The 16,110-nt window shown below is 41.8% G+C and overlaps 1 protein-coding gene across 2 annotated transcripts in view; it reads left to right on the top strand.

Annotated features, from left to right (window-relative positions):
- Nucleotides 1–9,196, top strand: part of LOC116526889 (E3 ubiquitin-protein ligase RNF103) — a 115,297-nt gene extending 106,101 nt beyond the window's left edge. For both annotated transcript variants that reach the window (XM_032243607.1, XM_032243604.1), the window contains 3 exons: nt 2,921–3,042; nt 5,731–5,845; nt 7,766–9,196. In XM_032243607.1, coding sequence (XP_032099498.1) covers nt 2,921–3,042; nt 5,731–5,845; nt 7,766–7,908 — 380 coding nt within the window. In that variant the 3' untranslated portion in view covers nt 7,909–9,196. The remainder of the gene's footprint in view (nt 1–2,920; nt 3,043–5,730; nt 5,846–7,765) is intronic.
- The last annotated feature ends 6,914 nt before the right edge of the window (nt 9,197–16,110 follow it).

Below are 16,110 nucleotides of genomic sequence, written 5' to 3'. Positions count from 1 at the left end.
GACACATCATCATCACCCAAAGTCCATAGTTTACATTAGGATTCACTCTTGGTATTGTACATTCTATGGATTTAGACACTTTATAACGATATCCACAATTAGAGTATCATACAAAATATGCTCTAAAAATTCTCTGTGCTCTGTTTATTCTTCTTTTTTCTGTACTAACCCCTGACAACCACTGATTCTTTTTTTCTTTTACTGTCTCCATTGTTTTGCCTTTTCTAGAATGTCATATAGTTGGAATATGTAGCCTTTTCAGACTGGCTTCTTTCACTTAGTAATATGAATTTAAGTTTCTTTCTTGTCTTTTCATGGCTCGATAACTCATTTTTTTTAGTACTGAATAATATTTCATTGTTTAGATGTACCAGTTTGTTTATCCATACACCTGCTGAAAGACATCTTGGTTTCTTCCAAGTTTTGGCAGTTATGAATAAAGCTGCTATAAGATATCTGTGTGCAGGTTTTTCTCTGGACACATTTTTAATTCATTTGGAGAAATACCAAGGAGCACGCTTGCTGGATCATATGGTAGGTGTGTGTCTGGCTTTGTCTACCAAAGTGGCTGTTTGATTTTGCATTCCCATTAGTAATGAATGAGAATTCCTGTTGCTGTAAATTCTCACTAGCATTTGGTATTGTCAGTGGTCTGAATTGGACCATTCTAATGGGTTTTTAGTGGTATCTCATTGTTGTTTTAATTTACAGTCCCCTAGTGACATAAGATGTTGAACATCTTTTCGTATGCTTATTTGCCATTTATATGAGTATATCATCTTGGTGAGTTATCTGTTCAGGTCTTTTGCTTATTTTTAAGTTCAGTTATTTTCTCATTATTGAGTTTTAAGAGTTCTTTGTATGTTGTGGATAGCAGTCCTTTATTAGACATGTCTTTTGCAAATATTTTCCTGCGGCTTGTGGCTTGTCTTCTCATTCTTTTGAAGGTGTGACTATTTTTATTATGAAATAATTTTTACCTGCCATAACTTCTTTTTTCCTTTTCCTTTTTAGAACATAGGAAATACATTTTAAAAAATACCTGTCTTAGTTTGTTTTGTGCCGCTATAGCAGAACACCTGAGACTAAGTAATTTATTGAGAGTAGAATTTTATTTTACGCAGTTCTGGAGTCGGGGAGGTTCAAGATCAAGGTGCTAGTAGGGTCGGTTGTCTGGTGAGGGCTGCATTCTCAGGAGGGTAGGCATGGTGTGTCCTCACATGGCAGGAGGAAGGGAAAGGGGGAATGAACTGCCTCCTGCAGGCCCTTTTCTAGGGGTACCTAATTCATTCATGAGGGTGGAACCTCATGGTCTAATCACCTTTTAATACTATCTTAATCCTGTCACAGTGGCAATGCCTGAATTTTGGAGGGAACATATTCAAACCATAGCAATCACCTTTGTCTTGAGTTTCAAGTGTACAACATACAGTTAGTCTGGCCTTTTAAAAATCCACTTACCGAATCCATTTTGATTGGTTATCAACTTGAATGTTTTTGTAATAAGTTTTATTTGTTTATTTTTGAGTCCTCTGTTTCCTACGATATTGACTCTTCCTTTCTTGTACCTTCTAATTATCAGAAATTTATACTTTTTCAAAATACAAATGATTCAGTGTTTAAATACTTCTCTAGTCATACTGTTTTTCCATGTCTCCCATCTGTTTCCTTCTTTTCACTAATTCAGCTCAAGAAAGTTTATTGAACACATTACCATGCTCAGGTACTCTCTCTGGGTTACGGACTCAGGATGCAAATTATAATACAACTACAGGCTCATGTGGGCATCAGACTTTATAAAAAAACTGAATGGAATTTGCTTTATTTTTACCCTTTTCTTCCCATCTGTATATAATCAATAGTAACTTCTCTCATTCTATAACTTTTTATATCATTTTAATGGCATATGTAATTTATTGCTTATTTCAGCCTCACAGATTCTTAACACTTCCTCTGTCATTCTACTAATATTAATAAATATTTTCTGTGTTAAGAGAAATGAAGTGTTCTCTGCAACTAGCAAACTCCCTTACTCCTTTAAAAAAATCACAGTGCTACAAATGTCAGACAGGCATTTCTCTGGTCACTCTTGTTTTCCCTTAGATGTGAAAGCTTCCTAGGGTCTGGATTCCACCAGAGGTGAATGTGTAGTGACTCCTGGCTGATCCAGGAGGAAGGAGGAAGGAAGTCTGTGCACCAGTTTTAGGGAACAGCTTGTATAAGACAGCTTTCAGAACTTCAAGCCTCACGAAATTCCAAAACAGGTTTGGTTGGTTGCCAACTCTTTGACATTTTAAAGACATTGAGGGTGGGGCAGTGATCTTTTGATACTGCCATGATTTCTTATAAAGAAGATTGTAGTATGCATACAATCTCAGACTACAGAACATTTTTTTCTAGTAAAGAACCACCTCACACTGACACACATACCACATTTTCACTGGTATCTATCCTCATTTCTCTTATTTTTCTGAGGACCAGTGATAAGCTGGCTCCATACTGAACAGACACTGTCCAAAGGCTGGTGTATGGGGAGCTCTATTTGGGTCCTGAAGCCTTCTCCTTTCTAATGTGGCCTTTATAAGGTCTGGAGCTGTTCCTCCCATTTGTAATTTTCCTGGGTGTCATAGTTACCCCGAGCTGGCTTCTTTTCCTAAAGGTCAAGACTTCTGGCTTCAGGCCACTCTGCGGTTTGGTCAGTTGCTGTGCATGCTCATTGAATTCATATCAGTAGGAACCCAGATATACAATTTAGAAAAGTCAGTCTCTTGGTCAGCTAGAACAATAATTAATTTAAAGGCATACAAGTAACTTTGGGAGTCCATCTGCTGCTGCTCTCATTTATTGGGAATGGCTCATAATTTGGCTCTCTCTTTATCCATCCTGTTGAACAATCCTGACTGTATCCATTCTCTTTCAGCGGTCTTGCGAGTGGCTGGTTCCCTGCAGAAGAGCACAGAAGTGATGAAGGCCATGCAAAGTCTTGTGAAGATTCCAGAAATTCAGGCCACCATGAGAGAGCTGTCCAAAGAAATGATGAAGGTGACCTGGGGCTAGCCCTGCTTCCCTTTCCAAACCCTGGAGTCACTTTAAGCAAGTAGCAGGGGGCTAGGGATGAGGGTGGGTGGGAATGAACAGACCACACCTGCTGGACAGAAATAATGTTAAGGAGTAGCTGTTAACATTGATTGAAACCATTTGAGCTCAGCATGGCAGAGGCGGGGTCAGATTGCCAGAGTGTTCTGTAGAAGAAACAAAAGTCTGCCCAGAGCTCTAGAGGAGGTGGGGATCCAAGGAGCAACCATTTAGGATCAAGGAAGTAAAGTTTGCAGGGTCCAACAAAGGCAAGGAGATGGAAAGAAACTTTATTTACAAAAACAGGCAGAGACCATATTTGGCCTACAGCAGCTGTAGTTTGCTGATCACTGTTTTAAACTAAAAAAGGAGAGACTGAGAATCAAATAGCGTGTAAATACCTGCCACCCCCAGGATCGGGGTCTGGCAAGGACCTGTACTCATTGGCCTTCAGACAAGGACAGAGATAAAGAGGGCATTGCTGCTGAGCCCCAGCAGCCACATACTGTCTTATGTCCTAGTCTGTTTTCCTAGCTATCTTGAGACGTAGGGATTTTTGTCCTCTTTTTATACAGACAGAAACAGCTTTGGGTCGCCAGGTAGTTTCCCTAAGATTACCATGGTTGTAAGTGAAGATCTGGAATTGCGGTACTGACGTCTGACTTTATCACATGAGCTGTCACAGAGGAAGTGAGGCTGGAAGTCCCTCGCACAGATGGTGTTTCATGCTTCAGACCTGTGGCTGACAACCAAGAGTATACACCTCAAATTCTTGCATAGAGGCTGCGCATAGAAATCACTTCCCTCCTCTCAGGGAATTTCATTTATGAACTTGAATTATATACAGGGTTTAGGGCATGGGAGAGAGGGGCTGGAAAAGAAAATTGGCAGAAAAGCAACATAAAAAGCCCAGGTTCCAGGTGGTTTGAATGAGAACTTCTTGGGCAGTAGCAGCAAGGAAGGAACTGGGTCAGGACGGTATGTCCTTTACAAATAGGGTGTAGGTGTCTTGCCCTCAGTTGGCGATGACTGTTCACCTAGAACTGGATAATAAGATCATTCTTGGAGTGCCTTCGGGCCTGCTCATTTTAACTCATAGAGCCTCCACGATCTGAGAGGGAAGCTTTTTTTTTTTTTTTTTTTTAAAGTAAGAATCTAGGATATTTTTCATAATGGTTTCTGAATACTGGGAGTAATACAGATTTGGAGGAAGGCTTCCATGCAGTTGGTTATGAAGACCCCAGTAGGGGTCCAGCCCTCAAGGGCAGGAACACAGCCTTAGTTACTTTGTTTATCCCCAGGCTTATTGTGTGGCACAGAACAGGACTTTGATGAATCGTTGTTACTTGAATGAATAAATAAATGACAACTTCTACCTCCAGAGTGTGAAGGGCTATTACAATTAGGATTCTGGTGGACTCTTTTTAACCTATTAGCAAGCATTTATTGCACTTCTTTTACAGTAGCCCCCAGTACTAAGATGACCCCATTCAGGGAGGCCCTAGGTTTCCACCTGGGTGAACATGAATGTGAATTTATTTGTTTTTTGGTTGGGAAGAATGGATCTGAGGCTGGGCAGAACAGGGTGCTAGTTAGATTCAGGCAGGCAGCCAGAGCTGCCACACATGACCTTCTGCTCCTTGAATCACCAGAACATCAAGGTGCAAAGCAAGGGACTTTGTTTTTTCAGGTGGCAAGACAGTCAGGATTTTCTTTTTCTAGCAGCTTTGTGGAAACCTGAACCCATGCCCTCCACCGCAGCCACTCAGCCCCTTCCTACCTGTTCTGCCCAGGGATGTCAGCAGCCTCTTTGTTGACTTTGGAGGATGCTGTTCTGACTTTTGCTTCAGTAACAACCAACATTCAATAGGGCCCTAACTGGGAGTTGAGTAACTGCTGAGCACAAAGACCGCAGGGCCAGGTTGGTTTGGGCCAGTGTTAAAGCCATTTGCGTGCGTCTTGCAGTGGTGCCATGCTGCCTTGAGAACAAAGGAGGCTGGCTGGCTGGCTCCTGCAGGCTGCCAGGCATAGGACTTCTGGAAAAGTATCTGGCCTTTACCTTGTTGGGTCCAGAAATATTATCTTAGTTCTCCCACTCCTGGGTGATCAGGTTTTGGTTAATAGATCCTTGCAGACCTACCAGATTACCCTGTTCTGGCATATGTAACCTGGACAAACTGGAGTCCTCTTCAGGCCTTTTTTGGCTTCTGCCCTGCTATTGGCATTTGTTGTCACAGCATCTACTACAGCTCCAAACACTTTTCATACCATATTCCAACCCCTGTGTTCACGGATTATATTTGCAGTGTTAGGGCAGATGCTTCCTAAAACAGCTCTGGAAATACACTGACGTGTCAGTGAGCTGTATCCCAAGTGCCGCCATTATGTGAAGTCTGGGTTACTTTAGGGAAGCTCTGCTGACAGCCAGTAGTGGCACTTCCCAACCCCAGGGTGTAAAATTTAGAGGCCCTTTTCCCTTTGGAGTTTTGCATTTCTGCAGAGGACACATCCAGTGTTTCCTGTGGCCAGTTGTCTTGTGTGTCAGTCCTTGAAAGGATGGACTGGACTTAGGAGCTCAGTCTAGGTGATATGTAGGGTGTCTGATGGAAACAGATTTAATGGTTGACCGAAGTGACATATTTATTTTGTGTTTAGGCTGGGATCATAGAGGAGATGTTAGAGGACACTTTTGAAAGCATGGACGATCAGGAAGAAATGGAGGAAGAAGCAGAAATGGAAATTGACAAAATTCTATTTGAAATTACAGCAGGTATGACCATGAGATCCATCTTTTCTCCCCTCCTTTTATGGTTGTTCTTCCTGCATTCACCAAATTAGCTAGTAGCTTTTTCTTTAGGCTTTAACTCCCTTCCACATTTTTAACATTTTAGATTATGCAGCTTATTTCTTGAAAAGTAAGCCCAATTTCTATAGCCATCTTTTAAAAAACACAAATAATTATTACAATTTTTAGAGTTTTCATGATTTTAAGGGAAGATACTGCTCTCATGTATTGCTGTTGGGATTTTAAATTGGTATAGCCTTTCTTGAAAGGAGTTCGGCAGTAGCCATGCAAAAGCCCTTGACCTTGCCAGGTGCAGTGGCTCACACCTGTTATTCCAGTACTTTGGGAGGCCAAGGCATGTAGATCACTAGAGCCCAGGAGTTTGAGACCAGCCTGGGCAACCATAGCGAGACCCCCATCTCAAAAAAATATATATTAAAAAGTCTTTGACCTAACAGACTGACTTCTGGGAGTTTAATGAAATAATTAGAATGTGCTGAAATACTTAAGGATGTCTGTAGTAGCATTATTTATAATAAAGAAAAGTCTGAAGACCAGGCACAGTGGCTTATGCCTGTAATGCCAACTTTGTGAGGGAGGCTGAGGCAGGTGGATTGCTTGAGCTCAAGAGCCCAGCCTGGGCAACTTGGTTAAACCCTGTCTCTACAAAAAAATATAAGAATTAGGTGGTGTGGTGGCACACGCCTTAGTCCCAGCTACTTGGGAGACTGAGGAGGGAGGATCGCTGGAGCCGAGGAGGTCAAGGTTGCAGTGGGCCATGATCTCACCACTGCAGTCCAGCCTGGGTGACAGAGTGAGATCCTGTCTCCAAAAAAAAAAAAAAAAAAAAAAAAAAAAAATTTCAAAACAAGCTAAATGCATAATAAAATCATTTGTGTTATATTTATTTTAATGGAATACTATATATTGTGATAGATGATATAGAAATATACTCATTAACATGGAAAGATGTTTACAATATGTGAATAAAGCCTTGTTAGTGAAATACATTTGTGTAAAAATATTTGTGTAAAAAACATGTCTATAGAAGTTTGGAAGGGAGATGACAAAAATAGTAATCTTTAAGTGATGGTTAATGAATTTTTAAGCTTTATTTTTACTTTTAGATTTTCTTGAGGTTTATGTTTAATAAAGAAAAAATGGTGGAGTTTAATTTTTATTTGTTCATTTGTTGGTTTTAAGTTGTTGGGGGAAGGAAGACAGTTACTCCAAGAAAATATTTTGTGGGCCAGGTGTGGTGTCTCACGCCTGTAATCCTAGCAATTTGGGAGGCTGAGGTGGGCGGATCACTTGAAATTGGGAGTTTGAGACCAGCCTGACCAACATGGAGAAACTCTGCCTATACTAAAAATCCAAAAAAATTAACTGCGTGGTGGCACATGCCTGTAATCCCAGCTACTCTGGAGGCTGAGGCAGGAGAATCGTTTGAACCTGGGAGGTGGAGGTTGCGGTGAGTCAAGATCAGGCCATTGCACTCCAGCCTGGGCGACAAGAGTGAAAGTCCATCTCAAATAAATAAATAAATAAATTAATTTTAAAAAAATATATATATATAAAACACACACACACACACACACACACACATATTAGACACAATTTAGTTTTATTTAGAAAGGAGATTTAAAGTTTTCAGTAGTGTTTAGGAATTTAGATTAGGAGCTTCAGGACCAAGATTCTTAAAATCCTTATAGTTATTATGACTTTGGTATCATTACAGGTGGCTATTTGCACATTTCCCAGGGTGAGCAAACCCCCCCCAGAACAGCTTGCTTTACTGTCTCATTTTTGTATCTTTTCAGATTGGTCCAGGAATGAAGGGCAGGGAAGATTGAGGGGCTGTTTCCTTAAGCCAATGTGGTGTTCATCTTTGCTTTTTCTTTTCAGGGGCCTTGGGCAAAGCACCCAGTAAAGTGACTGATGCCCTTCCAGAGCCAGAACCTTTAGGAGCGATGGCTGCCTCAGAGGATGAGGAGGAGGAGGAAGCTCTGGAGGCCATGCAGTCCCGGCTGGCCACACTCCGAAGCTAGGGGCTGCCTACCCACTGGGTGTGCACACACTCCTCTGAAGAGCTGCCATTTTATGTGTCTCTTGCACTACACCTCTGTTGTGAGGACTACCATTTTGGAGAAGGTTCTGTTTGTCTCTTTTCACTCTCTGCCCAGGTTTTGGGATCACAAAGGGATTGTTCTTATAAAGGTTGCATAAATAAATGCATCATTTTTAGGAGTATAGACATAAATATCTTATTGTGGGAAGGGGAAATAAACCCATCTTCTCGTAAAGCACTTCTGAAAATACAGGTGATTGCCTGAATGTTGAAGACGCTACTTTTGTCTATGAAACACTATATAAATGAATTTTAATAAATTTTTGCTTTAGCACTTGGCCCCATTGTAGATTGCCCTGTGCAGTGAACTTTCAAGGTGTTGGCTGCCTCAATACTTTGAAATGAAAAGACTGTTTCATTTGTTGGGCATGCAGAGAGAGTTGCTATAGCCAGGCATATGGGATTTAGAAGCTCAGCAGAAATGACTTTTGCGCTGTGGATGCTGCTCCCCAGCTTTCACAGATGTGGTATGGTAGCCATTCTTTTATCTGTTTAATCAAAAGGATGCTTGGGAATTCTGCTTCTTGACTAGTTGGCTGGTGGCTGTATTATGTCCTGCGGTGTGTATGTGGGTCTGTTAAGAGCTTCTGTCCCTTCCTTCCCATTGCAAGTTGTACCTAAATCAGACAGCTGTAGGACTAGGTCTCTTTCACCTCTCAATGCCTGTCCCTGCTTCAAGCTGGTTGTCTTGTGCATGGGGGCATGGGCCTTCCTGTTGGTGTTTTCTCAAAGTCAGGAGCTGATCAGGAGCACACTAAGGTGTGGTCATGCATAATAACCAATACTTACTCATCTGGGACGTTCTTAAGATAGATCTATAAATCATTTCAGCAGTAGCACTTGTATGCGTATGAGATTTTACAGAGCTCTTTGACATGTGATCTCATTTATTCTTTACAAATAAGGAAAACAGCTCAGTTTGGGAACTATCAGAGCTGGGATTCAAACCCAGACCCTCTGGTCCAAGTTGTTTGTGCACTGAACTAATCAGGCAGGAAAAAAGCCCAGCCACTGTCTCACAGATTGGTTTTTGTATATTCTGTAGCAAAATCCTGAAACAATGGGGTCCTATCGTACAAAATGGCAGTCTTGGCTGGGTGTGGTGGTTCATGCCTATAATCCCAGCACTTTTCAAGGCTGAGGCAGGAAGCCCTCTGGAGAACAAGAGTTCAAGACCAGTCTGGGCAACATAGCAAGATCCTGTCTCTATAAAAACAAAAAAAAGACAACTCATTCTTGAATCCAGAGGACCCTCCTATTACTCTTGATTTCATCTTTATAGTTAAAAAAATTTTTTTAATAAAGTATTTTTTTAAATCAATTGTAGGTTTACAGCAAAATTGAACAAAAAGTAGAAATTTCTCTTATATCCCCTGGCCTCACATATGCATAGCCTCCCACCACTATCAATATCCCACACCAGAGGGGTACATTTGTTACAATCAGTAAACTTCCATTGACACATCATTATCACCCGAAGTCCATAGTTCACATGAGGATTCATTCTCGGTGTTGTGCATTGTATGGGTTTGGACAAATGTGTAATCATAACCACAATTATAGCATCATACAGAATCGTTTAACTGCCCTAAAACTTGTCTGTGCCTCACCTCATCATCCCTTCCTTCCCTAATGCCCTGGCAACTTCTTTTTTTTTTTTTTTTTTTTTTTAACAATTATTTTAGGTTCGGGGTACATGTGCAGGTAAACTCGTGACAAGAGGGCTTATTATACAGATTATTTAGTGACCCAGTATTCAATATTTTTCTGCTCCTGTCCCTTTTCCCACCCTCTACCCTCAGGTAGGCCCCAGTATGTTATTCTTTTGTGCCCATGTTATCATTTAACTCCCACTTATAAGTGAGAACATGTAGTGTCTGGTTTCCTGTTCCTGTGTTAGTTTGTTAAGGATAATGGCCTCCAGCTCCATCCATGTTCCTGCAAAGGACATGATCTCATTCTTTGGCAGCCGCTTTTTACTGTCTCCATAATTTTGCCTTTTCTAGAATGTTATATTGGAATCATATAGTATGTAGCCTTTTCAGACTGGCTTCTTTCACTTAGTAATATGCAATTAAGGTTTCTTCATGTCATTTCATGGCTTAATAGTGCATTTATTTTTAGCATTGAATAATACTCCATTGTCTAGATGAACAGTTTATCCATTCACCTCTTGAAAGACTTCTTGGTTGCTTCCAAGTTTTAGCATTATGAATAAAGCTGTTGTCTACATCTGTGTGCAGGTTTTTCTATGGGCATGTTTTTAATTCATTTGAGTAAATACCAAGGAGCTTCAGTGCTGGATCATATGGTTTGTCTCATTTTATGAGACTGTCAAAGTGACTGTACCATTTGCATTCCCACGAGCAGTTAATGAGTTCCTGTTGCCCCATGCCCGCGCCAGCATTTGCTGGCATAAGCATTCTGGGTTTTGGCTATTCTAATAGTTGTGTGGTGGTACCTGATTGTTTGACATTTGCAGTCCCCTCATAACATGTTAAACATCTTTTCATATGCTTGCTTCTTGGTGAGTTGTCTGTTCAGGTCTTTTGCCTGTTTTTTAATTGGGTGTTTCAGATTATTGAATTTTAAGTGTTGTCTATTTTGGATAACAGTCCTTTATCAGATGTGCCTTTTGCAAATGTTTTATCCCAGTCTGTGGTCTGTATTCTCATTATCTTGACAGTGGCTTTCACAGAGCAGAAGTTTTTATTTTTATTGAAATCCAGCGTCTCTGTGTTTTTTCATGGATTGTGCCTTTAGTGTTGTATTTTAAAAAATTATCGCCAAACCCACAGCCATCTAAATTTTCTCTTGTTATCTTCCAGGAGTTATAGTTTTGTGTTTTACATTTTACATTTAGGTCCATGATCTACTTTGAGTTAATTTTATTGAAATTAACTTTTAAAGTCTGTGTCTAGATTTTTTTTTTTTTTTTTTTGCTTGTGGTTGTCCAGTTGTCCAGCACCATTTGTTGATGATGAAAAAACTCTTGAGAGCTGGGTGCGGTGGCTCACGCCTGTAATCCAAGCACTTTGGGAGGCTGAGGTGGGTAGAACACCTGAGGTTGGGAGTACAAGACCAACCTGACCAACATGGAGAAACCCCGTCTCTACTAAAAATACAAAATCAGCCTGGCATGGTGGCACATGCCTGTAATCCCAGCTACTTGGGAACCTGAGGCAGGAGAGTTGCTTGAACATGGGAGGTGGAGGTTGCAGTGAGCCGAGATCATGCCATTTGCACTCCAGCCTGGGCAACAAGAGTGAAAGTCCGTCTCAAAAAATAAAAGACTTTGAGAAGATACCACTCTGTTGACCCACGCTGGAGTGGAGTGATGTCATCTTGGCTCACTGCAACCTCTGTTTCCTGGGCTCAAGTGATCCCCGCCCCCATGCATGCTACCCTGTTCAGCTAATTTTTAAAGGTGTTATGTAGAGATGAGGACTCAACTATATTGCCCAGGCTGGCCTCAAACTCCTGAACTTAAGTGATCCTTCCTCCTTGGAAGTGCTGGGATTACAGGCATGAGCCACTGCACTCAGCCTAGACTGTTTTCTCCATTGTATTGCATTTGCTTCCTTGTGTAAGATTAGTTGACTATATTTGTGTAGGGCTATTTCTGGGCTCTCTCTTCGTTTTCAGTGATTATGTTTATCCTTTCACTATTACCACCCTGATTATTGTAGCTTTATAGTGAGTCTTAAAGCTGGGTAGTATCAGTCTTCTGACCTTTTTCTCTCTCAGTATTGTGAATATTGTGCCAGCTATTCTGGGTCTTTTGCCTTTCCACGTAAGCTTTAGAGTCAGTTTGTCAGGATCCACAAAGTAACTTGCTGGGTTTTTATTGGGATTGCATTGAATCCAGTGGGTCAAATTGGCAAAAACTTGACATATAACAATCCCAGGTTATTGTTTTATGATAGCCCTAATCCAGCTAGTTTCTTCACAAGGTGATGTTGGAATTACGGGATGCTCATAATCCTGAGTATTTTTTATGTGGATAATTAAACTTTATCTGGGTGGATGGTTGGGTAGCCACAATAGTGATAACTGCTCTTCTAGACATTCAAATAAAATGATTAAACAAATGTTTTAATCTTTGAAGAGGTCATTTTTTTTCCATTCTTGCTCTCAGGTAAGAAAAGAGCACTGATGGTTCATACATTCCTGGACACTGATATGGTTTGGCTCTTGTCCCCATCCAAATCTCCTGTTGAACTGTGATCCTGAGCGTTGGAGGTGGGGCCTAGTGGGAGGTAACTGGATCATGGGGGTGATTTCCCCCTTGCTGTTCTCATGATAGTGAGTTCTCATGAGATCTGGTTGTTTAAAAGTGTGTAGTACTTTCCCCTTTGCTTGCCGTCTCCCACTCTGCCATGTGAAGAGGTGCTTGCTTCTCCTTCGCCTTTCCACCATGACTGTAAGTTTCCTGAGGCCTCCCCAGCCATGCTTCCTGTACAGCCTGCGGAACTGTGAGTCAGTTAAACCTTTTTTCTTCATTAATTACCCAGTCTCAGGTAGTTTTTTATAGCAGTGAGAACGGACTAATACAGAGAATTGGTACCAGAGAAGTGGGGCATTGCTATAACGATACCTGAAAAATGTGGACATGACTTTGGAACTGGGTAATGGGCAGAGGTCAGAACAGTTTAGAGGGCTCAGAATAAGACAGGGAGATGATGGAAAGTTTGCAACTTCCTGGAGACTTATTGAATGGTTGTGCCAAAGCGCTGATAGTGATACTGACAGTGAGGTCCAGGCTGAGTTGGTCTCAGATAGGAGATGAGAATCTTAATCAGAACTCGAGTGAAGGTCACTCTTGGCTATGCTTTAGCAAAGAGACTGGAGGCATTGTGCTCCTGCTCTAGAGATGTGTGGAACTTTGAACTTGAGAGTTGACTTAGGGCATTAGGCAGAAAAAATTTCTAAGTAGCAAAGATGTGGCCTGATTGCTTCTAAAAGCCTATTTTCATTTGCATGAACGAAGAAATTACATTAAATAACTTACATTTAAAAATATATAAGTTTGGAGAATTTGCAGCCCAACCATGTGGTAAAAAAGAACCCATTTTCTGGGGAGGAATTCAAGGCTGTAGAAATCTGTATAAGAAGAACTTCATGTTAATAGTCAAGACAATGGGAAAAATGTCTCCAGAGCATTTCAGAGACCTTCACAGCAACTCATCCTATCACAGGTCTGGAAGCCTAGGATGGAGAATTGGTTTTGTGCGCCAGGCCCAAGGCCCCACTGTTCTGTGCAGCCGTGGGATGTGGCACCCTGCATCCCAGCCACTCCAGGTACAGCTGAGACTAAAAGGGGCCAAGGTACAGCTTGGACTGCCGCTTCAGAGAGTGCAAGCCGCAAGCCTTGGTAGCCTCCATGTGGTGTTAGGTGGGTGTGCAGAAGTCAAGAGTTGAGGTTTGGGAATCTCCACCTAGATTTCAGAGGATGTGTGTATGGCAATGCCTGGATTTCCAGACAGAAGTTTGCTACAGGGGCAGAGCCCTCATGGATAATCTCTACTAGGAGGGGAAACATGGGGTTGGGGCCCACACACTGAGTCCCCACTGGGCACTGCCTAGTGGAGCTATGAGAAGAGAGCTACCATCCTCCAGACCCCAGAATTGTAGATCCACTGGCAGCTTGCACTGTGCGCCTGTAAAAGCTGCAGGCACTTAACGCCATCCTGTGGAAGCAGCTGTGTGGGCTATGCCCAGCAAAGCCACAAAGGCAGAGCTGCCCAAGTCCTTTGGAGCCCACCCCTTGCGTCAGTGTGGTCTGTATGTGAGACATGGAGTCAAAGATCATTTTGGAGGTTTGAGATTTAATGATTGGCCTACTGGGTTTTGGACTTCTATGGGGCCCATGGCCCCTTTGTTTTGGCTGATTTCTTCAGTTTGGAACGGCAGCATTTATCCAATGCCTGTATCCCCATTGTATCTTGGAAGTAACTAACTTGTTTTTTATTTTACAGGATTATAGGAGGAAGGTACTTGGCTTGTCTCAAGTCAGATGACACTTTTTTTTTTTTTTTTTTTTGAGACAGAGTTTCGCCCTTGTTACCCAGGCTGGAGTGCAATGGCGCGATCTTGGCTCACCGCAACCTCCGCCTCCTGGGTTCAGGCAATTCTCCTGCCTCAGCCTCCTAAGTAGCTGGGATTACAGGCATGCGCCACCATGCCCAGCTAATTTTTTGTAGTTTTAGTAGAGACGGGGTTTCACCACGTTGACCAGGATGGTGTCGATCTCTTGACCTCGTGATCCACCCGCCTCGGCCTCCCAAAGTGCTGGGATTACAGGCTTGAGCCACCGCGCCCGGCCAGATGACACTTTTGACTTGAACATTTGAGTTAAGACTTTGGGTGCTGTTGAGAAGGCATGATTTTGTTTTGAAATGTGAAGACATGAGATTTGGGAGGGGCCAGGGAGGAATGATACTGTTTGGCTGTGTGTCCCCCACCCAAATCTCATGTTGAATTGTGATCCTGAGTCCCTGAGGAACTCCCATTCCCTCAGGAATATCCAAATGCAGCTTTTAGAAGAATCGTGTTTCTAACTCGCTGAATCTAAACATAGATGCAACTTCCTAAGGTGAATGAACACACAGCAGAGCAGTTTGAAAGAGACGTTTCTCCTGTGGTTTAGACGCGATCTTACCGCTAATAAGAGATGGGGCCTGGTGGGAGGTGACTGCATCATGGGGGGCAGATTTTCCCTTTGCTGTTCTCATGATAGTGAGTTCTCATGAGATCCGGTTGTTTAAAAGTATGTAGTACTTCCCCCCACTTTGCTTGCTGTCTCCCACTCTACCGTGTGAAGAAGATGCTTGCTTCTCCTTCGCCCTTCCACCATGACTGTAAGTTTCTTGAGGCCTCCCCAGCCATGCTTCCTGTACAGCCTGCGGAACTGTGAGTTAATTAAATCTCTTTTCTTCATAAATTATCCAGTGTCAGGCAGTTCTTTATAGCAGTGTGAGAATGGACTAAGGTACACATCACTGGAGACAAAGTGAGTCAGACACTTAGTCCTAGAAGGGCGTATGATGTGAAAGGCAAATAATGGTTGTACAGACCTGCATGAAAACTTTCTCTATCTTCAGGTACTCAACTTGGGTCCAGCAATAACAGCATCAGCTCTCACTCTCCCCTCCCCTCATCTCACTCTAAACACATATAGGATCTACCTGGTTGCCCTAATAAAACCATTTATTCATTTCCAAGGGCACTCAGACTATCATTTCATACCACCATGTCATTTTTGGTTTGAAACATAGCTTTTTAAAAATAACTTTTCAGCTTGAGGTGGAAACCTAGCATATCACTCCAGGTAACCTGACCATCCCTGTCCCATCTCTTCTATCAAAGATGTCTTCCAGAACACTCAGCAGTTATACAGCTGACATGGCCTTAGGCACCTTGGTTTTATGTATTTCCAGGTGTTTTTGTCCTGGAGAGATGGGGTTCTGACTCATTTGTTTCCAAATAGTACTAGTTGTGTCTGCTTTGGGCCTTTCTCCAACCCCACAACTGACAAATCATACAGCTTTCAAAGGCTTGATTAACTGGGAGCATTTTCCTTGTCCTACTCTAGTGACAAGTGCTCTTCAAATGCTAATCTTTAATATCAATAAGAAAAGGATCTTAGGGTAAAATAAACTTGGAAATGTTTGGTTAAACATAAAACAGGTTTTCTTTAGAATTTTTCTAAGGCTTCCATATGCTTTTTCCAAATTTATTTGACTAAGTTTTCTTTTGAGACATCAGAATTAACATACCCTAGCCACTAAACAGTCTCAGAAATACAGATCTAAGCCATAGTGGGGAAATACCTTGTTTTAGGGTAAGGAAGTTCTTATAGTTTCAAAAATAGCTTTATAGAATATCAGCCAGATGTCAGAGTAGACAGCTTGAAATACCTATCCTTCCAGAGAGGAAAACCCCTAAACCCACTTTGTCAGAGCTCTGGAAAACAAAGATTACCGTAAAGCAACCGAGTAAATGCTGAATTAAGAAAAAGGAAACTTAAAAATGGTAAGAAAGCTGTGTATCATTTTTACTTGCTCTTTCTCCAACACCTCCCAGCATGGCAGTGGTCTTCAATACAGCAGCCCATATTTTC

The sequence above is a fragment of the Sapajus apella genome, unplaced genomic scaffold, assembly GCF_009761245.1.
Source record: "Sapajus apella isolate SASKATOON/1434 unplaced genomic scaffold, GSC_monkey_1.0 scaffold52, whole genome shotgun sequence".
NCBI classification, from domain to species: Eukaryota; Metazoa; Chordata; class Mammalia; order Primates; family Cebidae; genus Sapajus; species Sapajus apella.
Note: the sequence above shows the minus strand (reverse complement) of the source record. Positions and strands in the feature narration are given on the sequence as shown.